Here is a 20,399-nt window from a genome sequence, read left to right as displayed (position 1 = left end):
ATATAAATTGAATGATTTTCTTGTAATATTTTTCAGACAACAATTGACGACAACATTATTTTTATATGGTTTGACATCAACATGCTTCATGGATATGTTTCCTTAGTATCCTAGTAGGCCTGTAGATTTCCCGTTGTTGTTTTGCTTATCTCCAGATTTCTTTCAGCAATGAAATTTTCTGATTTCGAATCTTTTTCTGAAAAGGCATTTGCATGATTACCATGATTGCAAATCAGTTCTAACAGATTCGATATTGGAATGCACATACATGTACACGTATATAGTACCAGTACCGGTAAATGAGTATTCATATGTTGTTTTTTTTGCATATTTGTTTCATTTTCTAACAATTCAAAACTTCAATGCATATTATCGTGACATTATATTATAATTCCATGTTTACGATGTCTTTGAAGTCAGAAGATTTAATTCTAAAAAAAACCGATGATGTTCACGACCATATCCCTCTTTCGTCACATTACTGCCAGTATTTGTACGGCTTGTACATTACTTGCGGTGGGAATGTTATTGTTTCCACTGGCTTTTCAAACCTAAAAGAAACAGAGAGATAAAAAACCCAAAATATATAAATTACGTAATAAAGGCAAGTTTATCTTGTTAATGCCTAATGAATGCGATGTTATTGATATTTTTGCAAACTACATTTATAATTGTTTTCAACTGAGACTGTAATAGATTCATCTTGTATATAAATGTAAATGTATATAAATGTTAACTCTCATTTAGAATCATTTTCTCTCTCTCTCTCTCTCTCTCTCTCTCTCTCTCTCTCTCTCTCTCTGTTGTAATTTTTTTCTTCTTTTATTTTGTTACTGCTACATAAACAGAGCCTAAACATCTGAATATTGCACATTACAACTAGAGACATGTGGACGGTCGCCCAGGTGGATAAGAGCCTTGATGTTAAATGATTCCTGGGAATCATCTAGGTTATGCTTGTATAAAATAGATATTAATATAATTAATATATTGATTGCAGATGTGAATGTTGTTATTTAGAGTAATGTAGAATTTATAAATTTAAAGTAAGGTGACGATGTACTGATAAAACATAAAACGGGGGCGGGGGTCTGAGCCGTATGTCTCATGTATAAAGCTAGTGATGGTGATGCTTTTTGATATCTCAAAGGCAAAACGTTGATTTTTTTTTTATATGCACGATTCAGATTGTACATTTTCAATCAATATGACATAGGCGTCGGAACCGGGGGGGCTAGGGGGGGGCTTAGTCCCCCCACTTTTTTTGCAAAGTTATACCTAACCATTAGAAATATAGCATGATAGAGGGTTCAGCCCCCCCCCCCCACTTTTTCTCCCAGGAAAGATTATTGTTCCTAAATTTACCTTGAAAGATTGAGAAGTTGGATTCAGAAGCATACTACCCCCCCCCCCCTCCCCCACGGATTAGGATTTTCATGATTTTGGGGGGAAAAAAATTTGGGTAAGTAAGTTTTTTTTATAGGTATACTCCCCCCCCCCCCCCCCCCCCCCCTCACGGATGGGAATTACTTTTTTCTCAATATTTCTGAGGATTAGTCTAGCCCCCCCCCCCCCCCCACTTTCAATTTGCTTCCGACGCCAGTGTATGAAAAGGTGTTTATCAGTGGAGAAAATAACCTTAAATGAGTATTCAAACTTGGCTCTTCGTTCTCATCTAAAGATATAAAATCAAATGAATTTCTTGTCAAACGTTTCTCTTCAATTTCAAAATAGATCACTTAAAATCAAACTTTTGCAAGAATTATCATGATTAAGGATGACGTTTACTCAGAATGAAAAAAAAATCCACTGATGATAATGAAAAACCATCTATTGTGTGTTATAGACCTTTGCTTGTATTGTTATTTTTCACTTTCAGAAAAGTAGGTCAATGACCTACTTTTTGAGTTAATGGCCATTGAATATTTATTGAAAATTCAAGAAAAATCCCATAAAATTTTACACTACGATTGAGATTTTCTTAATTATAAAAATATTCCAAATAATTAATCACTTTAAAAAATAAGATACAGTTTACGAATGGTAGTGGCACTAAATAAGTACACAACATTTAGATTTCAGCATCAATTTTTAAAAATAATTTAGTCCGAATTTCCTCTATCAGTTTTCAAATCCCTTCCCATTTTTGATTCAATTTTACAAAAAAATTGAATGATGATAATACAAAAACATTTAAGATATTGAACTACTTATATTGACCTTATTCTGTTGGCATAAAATTTATATGAGGTCAATGATCAAAATTTTGAGATATGATGTCTTTTATCGTTTTTAAGCATTTTTCAATATTATTATTATTCGTGCCATAAGATTATTTTAATGAATAAGTGAGGTAAAACCAACGGAAAAAATGCAAAATTACGTACATTTAAATATAAGATCCTAACTTTTAATATTAGACTACTGCCAAAAAACTTTTAGCAGAAAACAAAATCTGCAAAATTTAGTCCGAATTTCCTCTGTTTGGCTAAAAGTCAATTTTTGTTTGAGCATAATTCCATAATAAAGTAAAACTATTGAATGTTTTGTCAATAATAATTCATTTCATAAATACTTTTTGTGTTTAGAACAAATTTTACTTATTACATTGAACTTTTTAACAATCGGAATTTGAGAACTCAAACCCTGAGTAAATAACACCCTTAAGATATTTATTCTGTTTTTTTCCACTTCATGCATGCACACAACGAGTGTAAAATCAGCCATGAAAATTCAATATCCTCAATACTACTAATATATTTTTATATCTACATGTACATGTATAATATTAAAGCATGTACATGCATAAGGGAGGTAGGGGTCCCACTTCTTCCTCCTCCCCCGCCTGCCGCTTTTTTCTTTTTCATTTGGGGGGGGGGGGGGGGTCGTCTAGAAATTCAAGTCGAAGAGATACACGTACGTGTATGTCCCTCCCTTCCACTTTGAAATATGTTTATGCTTGTCTATCTTAAATAAATTTTAACCTTTTCTTTTCATCTTTTTCAATCTGCTGTCTTTTTTTGTGTTGCTCTGCTTTCTTTCGGAGATAAAACAGAACAACTATGATTGTAGTCAGCAACAAAACGACCAGTCCCGACACTCCGAGCCCGATGCTTAAAATCATACCGTTGTTATCTGATTAAAAAAAATTAGAAACATCTTTGGTTAGAAGATAAATTATTTTCTAATCATGATACATTTTCATTTTTTTAAATCTTAAATGTCTATAACACAAGGCCCTAACAGCTATTGGGTTAAGTGAAATAAATGTCTAAACTTCTTAGAAATACTACTTTGAAATTTTGATAATTAGCAAGCAGGGTATCTATTAAACGAGCACAATAACTTTGAATTTTGACGAAAATTAAAAAATAATCATTTATTTGATTCAACCTTTCATTTTCTAGCTCGATTCCAACACTCATAATTGACTCTTTTTAAATATGATAACGTACCTGGTTTTGCGTTAGTTCTACAAAATAAAAAAAATCATTTAATATTTATACACCTTTTTGATATGATAAATAAGATATTTTCAATTTAATACAAGATTCACTGGTGTACCTACACACACATGCCTGTTGCCTCGTCACAGTATTCCCTAAGACCACACTTGACATAGAGTTGAGATATTTCACAAGTACTGGAGTCTTTACTAAATGTTACTGGAATGTATAAAAACAATTCTCATTCATACAAACAGTAACTAGATCATTATTACCGACGCAGTGCTTATAACGACTATAAACACGAAATTAGCCAGACACGGTTTAAAGAATTTACCGTTTGATGCTCGTTTTTCCAACAAGAGAGTGACATTGGCGAACGTTGCTGTTGATCCTCCAATGTTTATCGTCGACCCCCCGGTAGAAAGCGTTGACAGGGTTTTGGACAGAGCAGCTGCACCTGTGGACATATTGTTCCCACCCAGGACAACGTCATGGTCTACTATTACCTGACTTCCGGTCGAGGTGGTACTTCTTTTCTGTCTGGTTGGCTTTGAACTATTTAATTTTAAAACGATAAATTAAATTTGAACTTTCATACTATCCACAGTGTTTCATTCATTATAATTCGCTATATACTTCTGTATGTACCAAATTTCGTTGATTTTGTTGTTGAGAGGATTAAAACATTTAATGTTCATTGAAGAAAGAATCAATCCAACAATTTGTATTGACAGAGTCAACGTCCCCCAGCATACGAATCCGTAAAACTGTGATCTTTCTTGAGGCAGGGTGGTCGTGGCCGTTTTTAACTACCTTATAAAGGGAAAAATTCAGCCCCGTTTTGTTTTGGGCAAATTCAAGACGGTTCAAGAAGTGTTGAAGGACGAAAATTACACGGGGCGAAATTAATCCTGTATACAATTTATTGATCTCATTAGGAGGAGTTCTATATAAAAATATAAGAAAATATTTGAAACATTTAAAGCTAAAATATAAGGAATTTAATGTCTGAAATAAAAGTTTACAGCCTTACAAATAATTTTTTGGAATTTAAGGAGGATCTAGTGGCTAATTTGGTGACCACCTCGCCTCATTAAACCCACGAAAATTGATGTCAACATATATTGGACAAAGTCATAGTATGTGTTGGTGTGACTGTCTCTGTATACAGGCTATGATATAGGTATTGGTACCAGTATTCCTTTATACGTCGCATTACATTATTTTATGACGCTGATAAATGTGGTGTTAAAAAAGCATTGTGACCTACTTTTATGGTCGTCGTTTTTGCACCGACAGTTTTGGGGCAAGATTCCTTCTACCACTGTTATTTATACAAGCGTTTTATTAAAATATCCACGTTTTATTTAAAAAATGATAATTTAGAAGTCCGCCAATATTAAACATTTTACTAAAAACTTTCAATTTTGCATTTTTTTTAAGAAGTGTACTCACAAAACGTTGATGTCTCTGATGTGAACTGCCTTAAAATTGTCGACTTTTTGTTGATAAAAATTTTCTAACTAAAAGTCAAAAAAAAAAAAATCAATGCTACATTTTTGGCTGACATGTGTACATGTATCGGTAGTAATTTAAAATTAAACAATCAAAGGACATCTAAAAATTAAAATTGATGGATTGTATTTATGATTTTATGAGTTAAAAGGGTACAAATAAATAAGATGACGTCACTTACTCCGGTCTGACTCTCTGTTTCTAGCTTGCTGTATTCTGGAGACGTTTTGTTTGTAAAATTCGTTACTTTCACATTCGAAAGAGTCAGTATCACTTCAAATACCAATTCCAGTGCAGCTGAAATATGGAATCTTTTATACAAATACCCAGTCTTGTTACAAAGTTTAGAAAGGAAACATAACATAGATTAAGCTTTTTTACATAGCAATATTCGACCCACGCTAAGCTTTGAAATCGTAGCCGTTACGCAACATCATACATAAGGAGGCCTCAATATGGTAATTCTTGAAAATTTTATATTATCTCTAAAATGTTCCTGGATTCAAACGGCCATTAAGGTAGGCCAGTCATGATTGCTTCTTTTTTTATATGTATACGGATAAGATGTTGCTGATAAGTTAACAAATCTGTGTGAGGATTTGCTTTTGCAACTCTTGATTTGTAATTGTTGTAAATAAAGAAATATTAATCAGATATACTATTGTTCCAGCGATAAACAGCCTCCGCTTTGTTGCCGGACCCGTCCACCATTTTAACTGTTAAGGAGTACTCTCCATGTCTCAGCTCTGTTCCCACCCACTTGTTATTGCACGATACGTCTGTAGCCTTCACTGGAGAATGAACGGTACAAAGTGACGTCACTGCTTCATCCGTCGTCCAGGACAACATGATACTTCCATTAGTTTGGGATGGAGTTGAACCTACCCACTGAAGTGATGGAGGTGTAACATCCTCTGTAAACAGAATTAATAAAATAAGTTGTAAAAAAAATAATGAGCAGCAGAGATGTTTTATTTCCATATCAAACATGATACATGTGCCAGTAAAACAGTACTGTATACTGAGTAACAGGAGATACCGATAGTTGCCATTTTAGAATTTGATTCTGATTATGTAAATTTGGAGTATTTAACTTGCACATTAAATTAATATGTTTATTTCAAACCCAGCATTGAGGACCGTACCGTTAATCCACGTATGACTGGAGGGACCCGCGATATTTCCAGAAGTGTCGATCACCATAATTGAAAGAGTAAAGGATCCTGGAGGGAGGTTCAATCCCACCCAGCTGCGATCGCAAGACACGTTCCTGTAGAAGTTAGAGGGTCCTCTGATTTCACAGCTGCCGTTCACGGATTCAGATACGCCCCATTGAATTGTCGCGTTACTGTACGTTCTACTGGGGGTCTTGGTAAAGGTCATTTTTGGTCTGATTGTGTCCACTAAAAGAGGTTTGCATAATTATTCTTGATTGTATACCCTTGTAAATTAATAACTTATTTTCATTTAGGACGAAATTTGATCTATTAGACAGGTACTGTCCTTAACAAAAGTTACTTTGAGCTATATAAATAGCATTCACCGTTTCTCCATTTATGAACATATGGCCCTGCAGAGTTGTTCCCAAGATCCAGCAAGCGAATACTGAGTTCGTAAATCCCTCCTTGAAGACTGCTCCCAGACCATGAACCAGAATCACAAGAAAATACCGAAGTCGTGAATGGAGTAGTGAGCGTACAGTTGGCCGATGCCGGTTCATTGACAGACCATGTGATCGTTGCATCATTTATTGTTAATGCTCCGTTCCGTGTAAAGGTTAGTACTGGAGGCGTAACATCCTCTGTAACAGAAGTACACGGTAATAAAAGAGGCCATCAAATATTTCTTTTCCAAAGAAATTAAAAGCAATGCAGGTATAAGGGGCCGTCTCATATACATTATATACTAGTATCATACCCTGTCTAAACCGGTTTTCAACATTTTGACTGTTGTCTTCGAAGAAGTAGTTAAAGATAAATTCATTTATTTATCAGAATTTTTTCATAGACATTTAAAGTTAAATATAAAGTGTATGTGATTTTTTTTTGCACAAAAATAATGATTGTAAATCCCAATGTTTTAGGTTCATTGTTTACGAACGTTTGTTGCAAGTACCTGTTGGCTAACGTAATCTACTGAGGACTACTTGGATAATAGTATTTTTGAGATTTACGTCCACTAGTAGTCAACTTACTGTTGTACCAGGTATACGTGTATGATGGTGCAGAGTTCCTTGATTTATCACGAGCATTTACTTCGATTGTTACATTTCCTTCAGGCAAAAAAGTTCCACTCCAACTTTTGTCACAGACGGCAAACTCGGTCTTTAATGACGTTCTGATCAGACACGTTGATGTTGCGTCCTCATTGAAAGTCCACGTAAGAGAGGCATTATCATAAGACTTGTCACAATATGGAGTGCTCGTCAGTTTCAACTCCGGAGGTTTTACATCTCCTTCACGATAAAGTATTTTTTAAAAAAATCCAAAATGTCAACGTGAAAAAAGACTTAAACAAATAGAAAAAAAGGGGCGAACTGGATACTTACGGTTGTACCATTTATGTTGGAATGGACCTGCCATGTTTAAGGACCTGTCGTAAACGGTGACGTTAAGGATAAAATTTCCTTCCGGTAAATAGTCCTCACTCCAGGCTTTGTCGCACACTACAGACCTATAAAAAGAGGAAGGGCCCTGGACTTCACACACTGCATCAGCTTCCTCGTTAGTCACCCAGGTGATGTTAGCCTTGCTCAGAGATCTCCGTGGTTTCCTTCTGAATGTTAGAATCGGGGGCGTGACGTCAACTACACAGAAAGGAGTTCGATCTCTATCAACAGTAGCCTCCTCTCTTTAAGGAATAAGGAACATTCTTTGATAGACCAAAAACTTATTAAATTGTAGCTTTGCCTTAAAAAGGAGAACCCAATATTCTTCTACATTAAAAAAATATGTACATCTAGGTTAGATTAAGTTTTCGTAAAAAAAAATCCTATCTTAAATTTTACTTTTATGAATAAAAAATAATGCTTAAAAGAAACTTAATCAGATACAGGGTAGCCGTTTATCGTAGGATATTTAGTTTTCCTACCAGAATTTAGAATTTTACTGAAATTTTGTTCAAAGCTGATGGGAATTTACATTCAACTAGCCTTTAGTCTTATTACGGTAAGAAATTTAATATATATGTATGTAATGTGTACATTTATTTTTTTATATGGTAAAACTATTTTCCTTGGTATATCTTTTTAATAAAGGTAAATCGTGAGATACACGAATAAACTCCCCTATCAAATGACATTGATAAATGAGTTGATAAACAATTTTATTATGATATACATGTAGATGTAAATGTGAACAAAAAATCAGTAAATCGTCTTCTTTGTAAGAGTATAGAAAATAATGCCATTCCAGAAGAATAAAATATTTTACTATGCTTTAAAACAAAGAAAATAAATTTTTAGTGATAAGCCATTTACTGTTCGTCCAAGTGTGGCGAAATGCTCCCCCGATATTACCAGCTGCGTCAACCAAAACGATGCTGATTTGGTAAGTACCACGTGGTAAATCAATAGCTTCCCATTGGTCATTGCAAGTTTCATTTACTACAGTGCCGTTCGGAAACGTTACAGTACATTTTGATGATGCAACAGGCTCACTAAGGGTCCAAGTGATAGAGGCGTTGCTTTTGGTCAGGGAAGGGTTGGTCACAAATGTGAGACTTGGCGGCGTTACGTCAGCTATAAACCAAATGTAGCTTTTGCAAGAAAAACATTTACAAAATTGTGTGTATTAGATAACACATATGGTTAAAATAAAGAGCCAAGATTTGTTAGACTAAGTCCATATCAACACAAAATATTATATCAAATTAAATGATGGCATTATATGCCAATATACGTACTAACGACCCACTGATGGTCAAATGGTCCAACTTTGTTCCCGTTCAAATCTTCTATTTCAATACTAATGGAATAATTTCCGGCGACCAAGTTATTTTGAGTAAGTGAACCGCGGCAGTTCACTATGGATGAAGATGAAGGTGTTGTCAAATTACAGCGCTCCACGGAGAGTGGTTCACTCACCGTCCAAGTCATAGAGAAGGTCTCGTTGTCGTTGACCTGTGTTGGGTTTGATGTAAAGCTGAGGGTAGGTGGAGTACGATCAACTGTGGAATTGTACATAAGAATACTAGTACACATGTCAGAGGAAATCATTCAGTATACTAGGCGGCAGATTTGAAACTATTACCTTAAATATTATTAAGACTGTCGCGTGATTGTAGCATTTAATAGAGCAAGAAGATTTGATGTCGGTAATAGTTTCTATATAAATATGACAATAATCAAAATGCCTTGTTCATTCCAAAAAGATTAATTGAAAAAATATTGTAGATAAAAGATTATGAAGAAGAAAAACATCAAACAAATACTATAACTATAAATATGGGAGCGAGATAACTGATGAAATTTTGTAAATAATTCGAGAACTGTTACCAAATCAACTGGTATGGTTAAAGGGGATCAGGATTACGCAATGTATCATTAATAGCCAATGAATTTGTTTATTCAACAAACAGAAAAATGCCTGCGATAAGAAAAATACGTACTAACGACCCACTGGTGGTCAAACGGTCCAGCTTTGTTCCCGTTCAAATCTTCTATTTCAATACTAATGGAATAATTTCCGGCGACCAAGTTGTTTTGAGTAAAGGTACCGCGACAGTTCACTATGGATGAAGATGAAGGTGTTGTCAAATTACAGCGCTCCACGGAGAGCGGTTCACTCACCGTCCAAGTCATAAAGAAGGTCTCGTTGTCGTTGACCTGTGTTGGGTTTGATGTAAAGCTGAGGGTAGGTGGTGTACGATCAACTGTGGAAATTTATTTATGCACATCTGGTTAGTTGAAGACAAACAAACGCTGTAAAATTGTTGTAGAAATTGATACCTTTTACAGGTATCTGTGCTAAACAACACAAATTCATTTCTTGAGTTTGACAACTTGTACAAACCTGATCGACATTTTTATCATTCTAGACATTACTTTTTTTAATACCTTGTAAGGAATGAAATCATATACGTTTGTTTGATTTGTTACTGAAAGTCTCATTCAGCTGTAAATCATATATATAAAGGGGGCGTGGCTACACCTGCATAGATCAATGGTTTCTCATACCTACGGTGAAGTTCCAGTAAAAAGGCTGGGTAATTCCAGGCCAGTCTGCAAGACAACTCAGGGGAGGAGCGGCAACTGACCCTGATTGTATAATAAATCACAACGAAATGCTTTAATATGTGTAAGTACAATATATTTAGGACACAAATAAAGCATTATTTGGACACAAATAAAGCATTATTTGGACACAAATAAAGCATTATTGGGACACAAATAAAGATTATTTTATATAATTATGAATATTTTTTCCTTGCAAAAAATATACCATGTTAAAAGAATGGAAAATAAGTATGTAAGATAGAAAATAATTTCATACATTAATTATAATATGAATGGCAGTGAATTGAATACTTGCAAAGGACTTACCTGCTTCTAGTAAAATATAATATTGTCCAACACCCAATATGTCAGGCCCTGTAAACAAGAAATACAGATTACTGAAAAATCGCCCACTCAGATAACATACCCCCAATAAAGGGAGACAATTTTTCCTTTTCTTTTCATATTAGAGTTCAATACTAGTAATAGATATTTACATTCGGGATAAAACTTTAACCCTTTATCATGGCCCCTTATAGTAACATGGTTGCTTATTTGTATATTCGAATATTTAATCGTACAATGGCTGAAAATTATGTAAATATAAGTAATAAGGTATCATTCTTTGAATATTATGAGGTGGGAAATGAGGTGATAATTTCGGTCTGGGTTGTTATTAAATCTATCATAAAGCCCTTCGGGCTTTATTGGATTTGATCACACCCCGACCGAAATTATAACCTCATATAAATACTCAAAGAATGATTCCTTATTCCCAAAGTATATAAACACATGGTATGAATAATCCCGATAAGTTTTTTTATACTTTATACTTGTCATATGAGTTCTACATGTACATGTTAAGAGATATGATACATACATTAAAGAGAACTTAAAAAAATATATCATGGATTAATATTTGAAGATGGACTTCCTCCATTGATGCGTTTATCCATTGATGAAATTTTTGTTGAACTCGGAGATGAAAGGAAAACTTACCCGATGATCCGCCCCACGTGACAGTAACAGTGCGATCGACAGCAGTCGAAAATATTGCTATGTTTGGATCCGTTATATTGAATCTGTTTGCTTCAGTTCCATTTGAATGATAAATTATCATGAATTTATCTGTCGTTGGTCGCATAATCTGTTCAATAGGGGAATAGTGAATTAGGAATATATATGGTATGAACGTCAATATTTTGTCATACGACTAGTCGACTACGTGTATTTTGTTATATATCTAATTTGGGGGGGGGGGGGCTACTTATATAAATAGTATCATTTCTTGGGGCTTTTTTATTGTTTATTTTTCATATTTCTTTGATATTGTCACTTATTAATTGAATAATCTGAATTTTCAATGCAACTCGCTTAGCATACACTTAGATAATACATGTATCCCAATGACTTTTAAATACTGTCACTTAAAGAAAGCGAACAAAAGACCCTTTGAAAGGTGTTTTAATTTTTGTCAAGGTTCGCAAGAACATATGTAAATTGATTTGATGACTTAAGAATCCCTTTATGATAATAAAGAAAGTAAATGCATATTCACCTTTCTATCAAAACACATTTTAAATGTAATATTGGGCCCGATGACGACGTCACTAGATGGCGTCAGACAATTTTGTTTAATGGATGGTGGCGCTAAAAGAAAAAAAACGCCTTTTTTGTTTAATATTTGTTTAAAAAGTAGTATAGATACCTTTTGAATTAATTAAAAGATATTTCTTTTTTTTAATCACAATATAGAAATATTTTGAATTTAGTAAAAGATGTTTCTTTTTTTATTCATCACATTAAATGTTGACTTACTTCCTTTCATCAGATCAATACAAATCATACTTGAGGAGAGTCTGAAATGACACGAAATAACCAAAAAAAAAAAACTAGATAAGCCAAGGTCTTGCATATTTTTTTGCAACTACGATCGAGGAACATTATATAAGACATACTTGCTGTTGATTTCTGCATTAAAACACACAAGATGATATCCGGCTTGATTTGACGTGGGTGACCACGTGACTGATATCGACCATTCCCTACCGGAACTCCCATAGGGGGCTAAGCTGGTCTTTGTAATTCCAGTAGGACCCATAAGGAATATCTTTGTTACTCTTCGATAAAGAATTATACCACAATAACACATTCTTGAAAGGCAATGATATTCAAAAATGATATATACAAAACACTGAAAATCCGAATAATTGGTCATAACATCTTACGAATGGGCAGCATTTTTTGTTCTTGCCACGATTGTTTTGGTAAAGGTTGATGTGACGACGTGACAGCTGGCTTCCGGTGGGGTGGGGTCCACAAAGGACGGAGCATCGTCACACGACAAGGAGTCGTAGAACACAATGATCAGGAACTGTACTGGCACTGAGCTCAGAACGGCGGTGGGAGCCGTGACAGCGAAGTCCTCGATCTGCACACTCACCCCATAGGTTCCTGTCCCCGAAGTTGAATTATAATTAAATACGCACGTATCCTGTAACAATTAAAAAAATACTTAAAATCGAATATTTTCACTTGAAAACCTTAAAAAAGGGGATATTCGTATGTGCACTAACTCTCGTTTATTTATATTTTAATAAAATATTAGATACTGAAATGTGTTCATTTTGCCATGAAACTAAGGAGTCAATAAGTCATCTTTTTTTTATGGTTGTCTGCATGCATGAAACATTTGGATTACAATACAGGAAAAACTAAAGAACTTGTGCAATACTGATGTATGTTTTAATGAACAAACAGTAATCTTTGGATGTAACCATGCCAATTCTGTATTATATAGAGCACTTAATCTATTGATATTGTTAGCAAAAAGATTTATTTATATTAACAGATGTCAGTACATTTTACCCTCTACAAAATCACTATTTGAATACATTTAATGTTTTAGATATGTTGACATATACTCTTCCCATTCATTGAACATACGAAAAGAAAATGAGGTCAAGGATAGTTGGCGGATCATCTCAAAAATATTAGTTACTTGAGTTTCCAATTTCATTCATCTTTTTATGTTATGATTGTACATGCATAGTTTGTAAATAAATTATAAAAAAAAACCCTTAATTTTTTAAAACAAAGAATGGTTTTTGATTATTCAAGTTATGTACCTGTAAAAGGCATGCTTAGATGATGATAATTCATGAATTCCTTCAATACCACGCATTCTGGCATACAATTATAGAATTCATATAAATAAAAGGCGCATGGCATGCAGCACAATAAGTTAACTTTTCATTACCGTAAAATAAAACTTTTAATAATAAATCCTTTATTATGATATCTGAATTATTAAATTGTCATACTTGAATGTAAATAACAATTTACTTACTTTGTAAAAAATAATGTAGGCTGTAAATCACAAATTATGAACTTTTTTTTCTTAACTGATTTCGTATTTTTTCAGATGAAGAGTTGATATTTAATGTAAACACTGTTTAATATGGTCTAGCATCACTGGGAACGGAAATCGGACAACTAAAAATACAACCTAATATCCAATTTATTAATATTCACATTGATCCCTTGAAGAGTTCACCAGCACCTTTCCTTCTTAAACATCATATCAATTTCATAAACTTAAATAAACAGAGTTTAGTCATATTAATTGAACATTTTTCCGATCTCTTAAAGTAATAAAGATTTTTAAAAAATGTTGTTCATCATGTTTAAATCGTTAAACTAAATGACTTTATAGACAAGCCTTTTCATTGTAAAATTGCTATTCAGAAAAGCTTAAAAACTCGAGTTCTCTTGTCAATGTAGCGTTTAGCTAAACTACATGTAGGTTAAAACAATTATCTATCATATTTAAGGGTCTTAACATTTTCGACTGGACCCCGTACAATACATGTGTGTTAATATCGAACATACCAACGCACTTTGAAAAAAAAATATTGAAAATTTTTACAGTGCGTATTTTTTCAAAGTGTAACAGACGTTATTAGATTAGTTTGCTACAATTCCGCGATCGAGACAGCATTTATATTTTAAGATTATGGTAATGCTCAAATACATTGTTTTGAGTTTAGACAGAAATGCAAATATTAATGTCTTATATATATATGATTTCAGCCAAATCATTGTGATTAAGCTTGCATCATTTCGGAGATCCTCTTAAGGCGTATGCCCCGCCCCACCCCCCCCCCCACCCCGGCTACCCCACACCCCTCACCAAAAAAGGAGGCGTGGGGGGGGGGGGGGGTGACATTACTGCGGCTTGCATCCATGTCGACCTGTAGAAGTTGGAATACAGGAAAATTACGGGCCATATCCCAAACGGCCTCAATGGTGAGGGGTGTGGGGTGGCCGGGGTGGGGGTTGGGGGCGGGGCATACGCCTTCAAAGGATCTCCGAAATGATGCAAGCTTAATCACAATGATTTGGTTGAAATCATACATATAAGACATTAATATTTGCATTTCTGTCTAACCATTTTTATGATATCATATTACATCATAGTAGTGACGTCAAGCTACACACACACACACACACACACACACACACACACACACACACACACCGTGTCTATGGTACTGCCTGCCAGTCCGTCACAGAGTTTCCCGCACTCGTTGGTGCTGTTGGAGGTCGGGAACCGACAACGCACGATGTCCCCGTCTGCGTCAATCACTGATGAAGAAAATTCAGAATATATATGCAATACTGAGCGTGCAAAAAATATATGCACGAAAATCTTACGCAAAGTGCTAACTGCCAAATCCTTGTCTCGTGTGAAATATAAATTATGTTTGCTGTCTTCTGTGAACATACCAAATGAATGAATTCTACGTGCTAATTCCCGATTAAAATACATGTACTTAAGTGTCATATGTCATGTAACAGTTTATCAATATATCATTATATCATATATGTAGATCAATACAAAGTTATCAATTTACAGCTTTAAAAAATAAAAGAATAAATAAATAATAAAAGAGCCTCTACTTAGAAATTAGCGGCAGCATATGTTCAAATGATCAAGGGTACAAAAGGAAAAGTTTGGTCTGTTATTCCTTTTGATTTCAATAAAGGCTTCAATGAAGTATTCAACATTTTTCATTTTATCTCCGTCTTAACTTAATGTTAGTATTAGTTTTTGATTAAGTTGGTGTTAAGATTTAATAGCAATGCCACATGATGAACATTTTCCGAACAAGGCAATTAACTGAATAACAGTCAAATATTTCTTTTACTTTTTCCTAGGTCGGCAATCCAATGCATACTAGTACCTGGTATTCTCAATGAATGTTGACAGCCAGCGAGAAGACGAACAACGGGTGTCATAGTGACGACTGGAGAGGAGTTGATGACCCCTGTGTCACTTCGAGGTTGTAGGTCAGCGGTCAAAGTCATTCTCATTGAACCACTTGAAGCGCCATTACTCAAACTTTGCCAACAACAGCCCTCCAGTCTAAAGCAAATAAAAAAAAACATTGGAGGGTAGTATAATTTTTTATTTCAAAACAATGAACGGGTTTTTTTTTTCAAGCAAAGCTCTTCTACATTCTTCCCAACCAATTATTATAGAATAATCAATAGTTCTCAAGGTCTTTGTTTGTTTGTTTTTTTCTTCTTAGTAATGTATCAAATGAAATACTACAATGGTCCATTAATTAAAACTTACAGTAAATTGATTAATTTTGTATTAAAATCAGACAAATATTCCTAAAATTATGTATCCTAAATCTTTTTTTTTTAAACCACATTTTTAAACATAATGTTAACTGGTGTTTTTTTTTTTGTCCTAATTAAATTTAGTTCTACAAAACTCTTGTATAGAGTTATTGAATAAAGAACATTAATTTTACTATTCTTTTTGTATGATTAGGTGATCAAAAACAATTTTTTTAACGAAACTTTGATATTTTGTTCTGTGATAGAAAAAAAACTGTCTTTCTTGCTTACATCGCTTCGAATCCGTTATTTCCATCTCCTTTCAGTGGATAGTAATGGTAGGAATTTGCCACTACAAATGTGTTGCATGGCTGTAACTTTATCTAATATATTAAATGTTCTACAAGTCACCTACCTGAAAGTGTACTGAATTCCAGGGGTAGGAACAGTGAATAAGAACGACCCCTCTCCCAGGGACCAATCCTCTCCTGCGCTGAACGCAATGCATTTACCGCGCATGGTGCTGATACTGCTGGTCGAGTTGCAGCCCTCTCTGCAGTACAAATTGGCTGATAGAGCTATGAGCCCTCCGTTCGCTATTTTTGTGTCGTCACAATATGACGAGCTGCTGTAGGACCGTCTCCAAGCCATCTGGTGGGAGATCTCAATCTAAAACAAGAAAGACGACTCCTTACCTGACTCACTCATGCAGTAAAAGCTCTCTCATACTAGTAAGTTAAAAAAAAATAGTTTATTTTGAAGCATTTCTGTTTCCACAAACATCATCAACCTTTTTTGAACTGTTTAATTGAGAAGAGCCAACCTTTCAGATATAAGGGTTAATCAGATAATTATATATTAAGTTATATGACAGTTTATTTTAAACATTCTTTTGTATCCCTTTTCACGCACGGAGTTACAAATCTTTTGACCTTAAAAAAGCATCACCCGAACAAAAAGCCCATGGGCCACATTGCTCACCTGAACAACAGTTCCTTGCATCATTCTTTTTCTGTTTTTGTTAACATTTTCCCTACACTATTTCTGTGTTGAGCTTTTCATCCCATCTTAGTGCCTCAGTTTAAGTCCAAGGGTCACGTTTTTTAACAATTTAGAATTTCATTATTTGAGGATACTTGCATTTCACAAACTGTAGCATTGTAGTTCTCGAGAAGAAGATTTTAGAACATTTACCCTATATATTTCTATATTAAACTTTGAACCCCTCTTGGGGCCCCAGTATTAGTTCGGCCAGTCCGGGGTCACGATTTTAACAATTTAAATTCCTCACTCTATATGCAAGCTTGGATGTAAATGAAGACATATTTGGTGCAGTAGTTCTTAAGAAGATTTTAAAGACATACCCCTTTTTCACAGTTTCGTAATTATCTCTCTTTTAAAAAGAGTTTTACTCTTTATCCTAATAATTTAAGATCGTTTCCCCCCTAAGAATGCTTGTACCGAATTTGGTTAAATTAGGCCCAGGAGTTCTAGAGAAGTAAAAAATGTGAAAAGTTTACAGACAGGCAGACGGACGGACAGATGGACAGACGTTGCAGGTGATCAGAAAAGCTCACTTAAACCTTCGCCTTAAAGGGTATTCTGTAATATTCAGTTGTACAGTTTTTGAAACAACAACTCTAGCTGTGCAAATACCAAAATTCGGAAGTAACGCTGTCAACTATTTTATTTACATTATATGGTTTGATACTTATTGAAAAATGAAGAAGAAGACAGAGGTTTAGTTCTCGTGTGTCTGTGATTTGGTTATTGCTATTGCTACATGTATGTGGCACCGTTTTCATGGTAATAGAAGGTAGACCTGATGACAATTTCAAGCTTAGAACAAATTGTAAACAATTACAGTAATATTAGATGTATCTAGCCAAATAAAAATCATTATGCCCCCCCCCCCCAAAAAAAAATGCGTACGACACAAAATATTACTATAGTCAGGTACTCTTCAACCAAGTGTTGTGAGAAATATAGTTGCAGGTCTGTAGCTCCCGGCCTGAAAAAAATTTTTAGAAGGACGACCATGGAGCTACAGTGACTCCCATAGTTAAAAAAAACTGCATTGTACGGCGCACAAAAAATTGCACTGGTTTTGGAATGATTAATCTTATTTTGAGGCAGTATGGGATATCTGTCGATATTAATTATAATTAATTAATTATTTTTTATATTTGATGATGTGAAAAATGTTTGTTTCCAGAACTACTCTCTTTTTAACAACACACTTTTTGTGGAAACTTTTCACAAAAAGTGTGTTGTTAAATTGAGAGTTGGTAAAATGATTTTGGCTTCTTGAAGCATTTACAGTGCTTATATTGCCTAATTTTAAGTAACTTGGCGCATCTGCTAACATACATATGAAAGAAAATGCTGGTACTAAAGTATAAAGTACAGCTCATAAGAAGAGATCTCGACTAAATAAAAAATAATGTCGGAACATACGATATGTTTCGGTGTAATGTATTAAGGCATACGACAACCACACATGCTGCTTATAAAATCACGACCCCATTCATGCAAAGGATAAAGCATTGCGTCCTCTGGATTGCAATATCTTACATGAAGTCGGATGTCAGGGACTATGTGTGCTGTTGAAACTGATTTTATAGCAATACCGTACTGTTGGAAAAATCAGTGCTTATATTGTCCACTCCTACACGTGGATCTCCAGTCAGAGCCCATCAATCCTCTTAGTCCAATCTAACCTGAATGACAGAAGTCTTTGCTTAGGGACTATTAATATTTTTAGCGGTCAACACTTACCAAGCGCCAAAAGAATGCACATGTTTGGATTCATCTGGGCAACTTTTCGAACCCCCTGATTTTTATACGCTAATGGGAAGCGCCAATGGTCTTACCAAGCAGGCATTCTTTTTAAAAATGACCTTTGTAAAAGAGAACACGTGATCAAATAGTAGTATTTGTTGAGTATCTTGATCTAAACTAGTCTCAGTGGACCTCATAGGCGTCGGAACGGGGGGGGGGGGACTTAACCCCCTTACCCACTTTTTTTCAAAATATGACATAACCATAACCCTCCCCACCCCCTTTTTTTTTGCTTGTCAATATTTCTGATAAGTCTAGCCCCCCCCCCCCCCCCCCCCGCCACTGACCCTACAGTTGTATCTGATCAATACCGAAACAGAGAAACAACCCAGAGTTAAAAACTTTACAGGCATCCAGATGTTCTGAGTTTTAGCGTATAGCCTATTTTTAGAACCACCGAATAGTGAAGTACCATCTTATTATGAGAAAGTATCAGCATATGATTAAGAACTATCGTTATATAAAGACAAAGTATCAACATATAGCGTAGAAGTATCAACATATAATGAAGAAATATCAGAATATAACGTTAAAGTATCATCATGTAATGTTGAAGTATCATCATGAAGTTGAAGTAACAGCATGTAATGTTGAAGTAACAGCATGTAATGTTAAAGTACCATCATGTAATGTTAAAGTATCATCATGTAATGTTGAAGTATCAGCATGTGATGTTTAATGTTAAGTATCAGCACGTAATGTTAAAGTATCAGCATGTGATGTTGAAGTATCATCATATTATGAAGATCATCCACATAAGGCAGTTGATGCGTTCCATAGTAATACATGTGCCTATTGTTTTCGTTTTCTTTATGGTTCCTTTTCTCTGATACTTTAACACTGTACTATAACTAGCAATTTTATACCATGTGCCATTCAAATTGCAAAAGTAGAAATATGTTAAATACAATACAATACTTTGTCAATTTGTGAATGCTGCACGAACATATGGAAGGGGTTTCTAACAGTGCCATTGAGCCGCCTAACAATGGATGATGTCAGGACGCTGGGCGAAGCTTGGTCCCCGAACCACAAAATGGGTATTCAAAATATAAATAAACTAAGCAATTGGGAAAGGAATTGTCTTACAGATTAACTACAGAATCGGCAGTGGATTTTACCAGTAAACCGAGTGGTGCCTCAACGTGCTGGCCGCACACCGTAGGAGAACGATTTCCGTTGGTCTAGAATTCAGCACCGGGTCGGGGCTAATTTGAAGCTCTTTTTTGTTAACTAAATGCTTTATGCATTATATAAGACAACGCACAGTTCATAAATACTAGCTTCCGTTAAAAAAAACCATCATTAATATGTGATCTATTTTTTTTTTTTTTTTACAAATTAAGTTACCTGTGACGGGTTTGACGTCGGTTTCCATGATATGGAACCACCTCTGAAATGAGAACAGTTGGCAAAGGACAGCAGCAGCCACATTAACGACAGGGATAAAGACAGCGGTACTCCCATGTTCAACAGATCTCCATCACATCACAGCAAAGAAATATCAAAAAAAAGAGGAGTCTCTGATCCTGGCACAATCTCCAACAGGGGAGACTCACATACTCTGATGAATTAATACTATACGGGGGTCAACGACATGTTTAAAGGCCATTACTATAACACATATAATATGCGATTTGAATTAATGGATGATATTGCATTTTAAGACGATTTCTTTTTTCAACGGTTTGTTATGTCTAGATTTTCCCGTGTTTATACAAAATAGCAAGCTTAGCGCCGCGAGCTTT

At 34.8% G+C, this 20,399-nt stretch overlaps 1 protein-coding gene across 3 annotated transcripts; it reads right to left on the bottom strand.

Annotated features, from left to right (window-relative positions):
- Positions 1–462: 462 nt before the first annotated feature.
- LOC105325208 (uncharacterized) lies at positions 463–20,182 on the bottom strand. 3 transcript variants are annotated; one of them, XM_066085088.1, is made up of 26 exons: positions 20,002–20,182; positions 16,226–16,479; positions 15,426–15,607; positions 14,720–14,826; positions 12,408–12,673; positions 12,138–12,299; positions 11,998–12,038; positions 11,738–11,829; positions 11,179–11,326; positions 10,507–10,554; positions 10,141–10,221; positions 9,573–9,836; positions 8,868–9,131; positions 8,443–8,703; positions 7,513–7,770; positions 7,159–7,419; positions 6,508–6,765; positions 6,110–6,367; positions 5,624–5,878; positions 5,146–5,261; positions 4,905–4,972; positions 3,784–4,004; positions 3,569–3,665; positions 3,456–3,472; positions 2,985–3,135; positions 463–551 (listed from the first exon to the last, which is right to left on the bottom strand). In XM_066085088.1, exons 1-26 carry the CDS (start codon positions 20,116–20,118, stop codon positions 479–481), a joined length of 4,320 nt encoding a protein of 1,439 aa, XP_065941160.1. In that variant the 5' UTR covers positions 20,119–20,182; the 3' UTR covers positions 463–478. The 3 variants fall into 3 exon arrangements, with proteins under 3 accessions (XP_065941160.1, XP_065941162.1, XP_065941161.1); XM_066085090.1 differs by lacking the exon at positions 8,868–9,131; XM_066085089.1 differs by lacking the exon at positions 9,573–9,836.
- Positions 20,183–20,399: the final 217 nt, after the last annotated feature.

Source organism: Magallana gigas, chromosome 5, assembly GCF_963853765.1.
Source record: "Magallana gigas chromosome 5, xbMagGiga1.1, whole genome shotgun sequence".
Taxonomy (NCBI): Eukaryota; Metazoa; Mollusca; class Bivalvia; order Ostreida; family Ostreidae; genus Magallana; species Magallana gigas.
This window is presented reverse-complemented; position numbering and strand designations above follow the sequence as displayed.

Bases quoted from the DNA above. Each gene is read 5' to 3' on its own strand.
- LOC105325208 (XM_066085088.1), bottom strand. From the start codon at position 20,118: ATGGGAGTACCGCTGTCTTTATCCCTGTCGTTAATGTGGCTGCTGCTG. The intron at 6,766-7,158 runs GTAAGTTGACTA...CTTCTGTTACAG, and splicing joins CACGTATACCTGGTACAACA to AGGATGTTACGCCTCCAGTA. The intron at 552-2,984 runs GTTAAAATTTAT...TGTTTCTTTTAG, and splicing joins GAAAAAGATGAAAAGAAAAG to GTTTGAAAAGCCAGTGGAAA.